Raw genomic sequence first — 5665 nt, 5'->3', positions numbered from 1 at the left:
CACCTATTAGAAGAATTACTTATAGGCTAAAGATAGGTATACTAAAGGCGAAGTAATTATAAGAAATTAAATAAGAAGAGAATTTTAGAATCTTTACTAGGTTTAAAGAATAATATATAAAAGGTTGCAATGATATAGTAATAAAAAGATACTTCCTTACTAATAGATTATATATACTTATAAAGCTATACTAAAAGTGGTATAGATAGCGATATAACAATAAATAAGAAGATTTCTATATATAGCTAAATAAATAAGTTAATATAGACTAAGCAATACCGGAATAGTAGATAAATTATATTTAAGGAGCCTTAATAACGGAGCGACTTGTTTTATCTATCTATAAATGGCCAGACCTCCATCCACTGCCCTTTTTCTTTATCTACCACCGAGTGGCGACTTAAGAAATCCTCGCGGCATCGTTCCAAACGCTCTTTCATAACTTCGTAATTTTTATGATTGACCCAGCCATCCCATCCCCAATACGCGCCGACTTGACCAAGAAATTCGTCCATCAGCTCAACACCTTTGCTCCACTTTGCTTCATCTTCTCTTTGCCGATCTTTCTCTTCCACGGTAAAAGAAAGCGGGCAGGGGACGGACAGTCCAACGCATGTCGACCATTCCTCCTGCAGCCGCATGAGCATTCCTTGAACAATTGGTTCGCCATCGCTGAAGATGGAGCCAGATAAGCCTGTGATTTGGCCAGGGAGCGAATGCCGAAACCGCAACGCGCGAGCGATATCAGGGCATTCTTGGATTAGCTGAATCTCGTAGAGCTTATAGAGTGATTGGGCGGCTCGGAGTTTCTTTGCCTCAAGCTGTTCCTCCGGACTCAGGTCGTCAAAATTTTCGGGAAGGTTAATCGATTGGAACCCGTCGGGGATCGGCCCTTCGAATTCGATGAGCGCTGGATGGCGAGCCTGAAGAAATAGCGGCGAGAGGTTCACGGCCTGCCAATCGATGATAGTAAAAATCTCGGTTGGTTGGCTTGGATTAACGAAGATGTTGTCTCCGTGTAGGTCAGGATGCCAAAGGACGGGTTTAGAGAGCGTCCTGTCTTTCGGTAATAAGAACGTTGCAACTTTAATGTAATTTTGAAGCGTTTCTTTCTTAGATTCTTTGTTAGGCAGATACTGGCCTGGCCCATAGAAGAGACCCTGCTGACGGGGAAATTTCGAAAACCTCTGCAAACATGCAAGCTCGCGATGGGCTCGAGAAAGGATATAATCTTCAAGTGATAACCCTATTGAAGGTTCGATCAGATTTAACCCAGAGACGGGGGGAGGTGGCGCTTACAGGGACCTCGATCTACATCTACGGCATCTCTGCCATCATCGAAGAATGCCCGGTTTGTAGTAGGTCCAACTGCAAAGACTGAATGAACTGTGTCGTCTATTTTCGAATCAAGATCAACGAGTTGGCAGGGCAGAACTTCCGGGAGATCCTTTGCATGATACAGGCTTCCGTACATGGGGAATCGAGTGGATACATACGCTTTCTCGAACTCGACGAGCTTTTTAACAATCTCAAATTTATCGGGGCCTGGGAGGTCATCCCAAATTTTACCTAGCTCAATTCCGCGGCTCCGTTCCATGATAATGTATTCAGCTCCAACCGGGTTATCAGTAGAGGAACTCCAGGTATACACCTTTGGGGTTGGAATATTAAGGATATCTCGAACCTAAACAGCATATTACGTTAAATAAAATAATTTGCATAGCAAATGGTCCTTACGTAGTTCATCGTCGCTACCTCACTGGCTGTAGTAAAGTGTGCGCGCCCAGCGTTTGGATTCGGAAGTTTTGCAATGACTTCCTTGCCATCGTCCATCGTAATCAGGAAAACTTTGCTGAAGTTCCCCTCTGGAAGTTTCTGCACTTGGATACAGGACTTTGATCTAGTCACCTGTGCCGCGATCCGAGTGAGTTCTGTTATGTTAAACTTAATATAGCGGCAAGAAAGTTGCTCCTTCTCATTCCAGACCCATCTTCCAGACGTGTAGCGATAAATACTCTCCTCGTCGCAGTCTTGAGAAGGAGGTCCACAAAATTCCGGCCTTAGCTGATCATTAACAAGTGTGGCACATGATTGGGGTTTGGCGGATGTTACTGATGACGCGGGCGCCCATGAAACGCTGGAGGATTTCCGACGCTGAAACCACCTCATCTGCGTAAACAAGACTGTCAGGTGAGGCAGACGAGATTGGCAAGAAATAGCTGGTCGGAGGATGGAAGAGGACATATGAAAGTCTTAGGTGCAAAATTTCGTGAACTTTGGCGTGCAGGAGTTTTGGGCAGAATCTTACATCTCGATTCTAGACCTTCATCCGAGGTTTAACCGCACACTAAACAGTTTTAGGCCAACCCTTCGTTAAAAGGTCTTAAATCCGGCCGCCGCTAGTTATACATCCCCACCCCCCCTTAACAAGCTTAGATCCTCCCTCTTCAGGCTAAAACGCGGCGTATATTTAACTTGTATATATCTATAGTTCTTTTTATACAATTTCCTAGTTGTATATAACGTGGTTAACGGGGTTTTAACCGGTCCCTGAGTAACCGATTTAAAGTTTTACTAGTTATTTGTCGGCGGGTCGGCGTTTTGGCGAACTTTGATTTTCAAATCAGTTATAACCCGGGACCAGAAACCTTCACCGCACATGCAACCTTACCAAAAGGTGGCGTCGCACTTCCAAACTTACGCATACCCATCTTACCATCAAAAACTATCGTTTTTCCAACTCCTAAGACCTAACTCCGCCTACTTAGCGAGCTAGAGGTAGATTCATTCTCATTAACGTATTCGGTAAGCTAATGGGCCACGCAAGCTAATGGGCCACCTCAAAACCTATCAAAACTTACCTTAATATCTTAACAACCACTTTATAATAAATTCTAATAATTTAGATTTAGACTTTTATATATACTTTGCAGCTTCTGTTAAAGTTGCATAGTAAATAGTTTAGTAGTTTTTAAGATATAGTAATTTGGCCTTAATTTAGCCCCTAAAAGCCCCCAAATTTTAATATCTTAAAAACCACTTAACTATTTACTATGCAACTTTAATAGAAGCTGTAAAGTATATATAAAAGTCTAAATCTAAATTATTAGAATTTATTATAAAGTGGTTGTTAAGATATTAAGGTATGAGTTTTCTAATTTTTGGTGGGGTTTTAAGGTGGCCCATTAGCTTGCGTGGCCCATTAGCTTACCGAATACGTTATTACCCCCTTTGTTCTGCGGCAGAGGCCTTGGCAAAAGGGGCCCTAGCTTGTAAGCGAAGCACAGACAGGAACACCAAAACTACTACTACTACTACCGCTACCACTAAAAATACAAAACATAGACTTTTCCTAGGCTTTTCTTCTATAGAAAGTAAAAGCCTAATAAAATAGGGGGTGTAGGTACTTTTCTATATCTCCTTTAGTCAGATTTTCCTTAGTAAGAGGAGGATTGCCTTTAGGGCTTTTCTGCTAGTAAAAGCCTAACAAGTCCTTTTTTTTAGTAGTTTTTTCTACTTCTAATAGAAAAAGAAAATAACTATACTAGTCTTTTTTAGCTAGTTTTTCTACTACCTTCTAGCCTAATCTCCCTAGAAATCCTCTAGTAGGATTAGTAAGGAGAAAAGGTAGAAATGTGTAACGGAACCTTGTAGTAAGTACTACGGCAAGCGTAATTACTAGTTCTAGAAGGGAGAGCTTAATAAGCTAATAGTCCGCGCTAAGAAGATAGATAAATAGAAGGTAGACCTACTCCAAAAGTTTATCTCTCTAAAGATAGAAGAGCTGGTACTTGGACTTACCTATAAAATTAACAATAGTGACTATATAGGTTAGAGCAAGTAGATAAACGTATTCGCTAAGAACCTCGCGAACTATACACACTAAGCTAACCTTAAGAAGAACGCTAACTACCGCCTACCTGCCTAAGCCTCCGCCCCTATATTAACCCCAACCCTAGTAGTAACTAGAGAACCTATAGACCTTAATAAAATCTTAGACATGGAGCGTAAGCGCTGCGTTAATAATAGACTATACCTTACCTATGGCCTGCCTGGCCACTAGAAGGATGCCTATAACCTTACTAAGATAGTAAACCTAGTCCTAATGCCACCCTATTAAATAACGCGAACTAATAACCGCGGACGCGGCAACTGTAGAGTTTATTATAAACGCGGTAACCGCGGAGCCTATTATAGCCGCAGCAGACAACCCCCCCCCTTTAACCCTATAGCTTAGTTACTCCAAACTATACCCTATATAGGAGCCTAACCCGTTAACAACGCCTAGTATTAGCAACTTCGCGCTAGCGAATACGAATACGGCCACGTCGTTAGTAAGGTATTATCTTTCTATACCCTAACTAAAACCAAGACTAACACCGCCAGTTAGATAGACACTAGACCGCCCTACTAAGACAGCCCCGTACCCTAGTTGTTAAAAGGTAAACCCTTAGACTAAGTTATATTTAAGGGTCTAAACTATATAAGGAGGAAGACGAAGAGATTAGGTCCCTGTTACTAGATTAATTAGTCCTTTTTATTAGTAAACTGCTACTTAATCTTAAATTAGTAAACAGTAATAAGAAATTAATCCTTATTTAAACCCAACTCTCCTTATTACGTAACCTATACCCCTAAGTTTATATTAATATAGTAAGCCTAGTAGACTCCGGTAGTACTATAATAGCATTTACCGATATAGAGTCTATTGTAAGAAAGTATAACATTATAACTAAGAAGCTGCTAATACCTAGGCCACTATGCCTCGCAAACAGCATCCCAACTTCGCTTATTACGGACTACTTTACCGCCTAAATATTAATCGGCCTCCATACTAAAGCCATACTCTTTTTTGTTACTAAACTCTTACCTATTACCCTAATTATCCTAGGTATGCCCTGGCTTTAAAAGTATAAGCCCCGTCCTAGCTTTAGGAAACTTAAGATCCACTTTAACTTAGACTACTACTCTAAGCACTACCTTCCGTAGGGGATAGCTGACGTTAGCAGGGACGCCCTATATAGATACTTAGCACTACTAAGCCTAGTGCCTAGGACTATATATAAAGCCCTAATAGTAAAAGACGTTCCTAATAAAGGNGAGCCTATATANCTANAAAGAAACGAGATANTNNAAGACTNGACTANCCTAGCACTTAAGACTAAAATAACGGGCTAGCCAGCCCTGCTAAGACCAAGGAAGAAGGTCCGCTTTACACTGCTACTATTAAGAATCTAACCCTAACCTAGGCACTATTTAAACCCTAGCCGCCTAGCCCAACACCTAGAACTAAGCTATATGCTATATACGCACACTATAGCTTGTGTTATAGTAAGGACTGGCTATGGAACTACCGAGACCTAGATAATAGAAACTGTACTACCGCAACGCCTAACCTTATACCCGTCTCCCGCGCGTACTATATAGGGCTACCGCCTCGTTTCCGCCCCCCTAGGCTGACTAAGCTGTGCTAGCCCAGCCATAGCACTAGAGAACTAGATACGCCCTAACCTAGACGATATTAAATACACTTATACTATTAATTTTACCTAGTTCTATAAACAAAAAGATGTAAAGGTAATAAGGATCTATATGGCGGAGCTAGTAGAACTAGTTAAATAAGATAAGTACTGATAGCTGCTTAAAGAGCTGCCTATAGGCCTAA

The 5665-nt window shown here is 41.3% G+C and overlaps 1 protein-coding gene across 1 annotated transcript; it reads right to left on the bottom strand.

Annotated features, from left to right (window-relative positions):
• Nucleotides 1–304: 304 nt before the first annotated feature.
• K441DRAFT_665149 (phosphotransferase enzyme family protein) lies at nucleotides 305–2181 on the bottom strand. Its single transcript, XM_067649451.1, has 3 exons — nucleotides 1738–2181; nucleotides 1300–1684; nucleotides 305–1246 (listed from the first exon to the last, which is right to left on the bottom strand). The coding sequence occupies exons 1-3, from the start codon at nucleotides 2167–2169 to the stop codon at nucleotides 333–335; spliced, it is 1731 nt and encodes a 576-aa protein (XP_067500635.1). The 5' UTR covers nucleotides 2170–2181; the 3' UTR covers nucleotides 305–332.
• Between the last annotated feature and the right edge of the window lie 3484 nt (nucleotides 2182–5665).

This window comes from Cenococcum geophilum (genome assembly GCF_001692895.1).
Source record: "Cenococcum geophilum 1.58 unplaced genomic scaffold K441scaffold_41, whole genome shotgun sequence".
NCBI lineage: Eukaryota > Fungi > Ascomycota > Dothideomycetes > Gloniales > Gloniaceae > Cenococcum > Cenococcum geophilum.
This window is presented reverse-complemented; position numbering and strand designations above follow the sequence as displayed.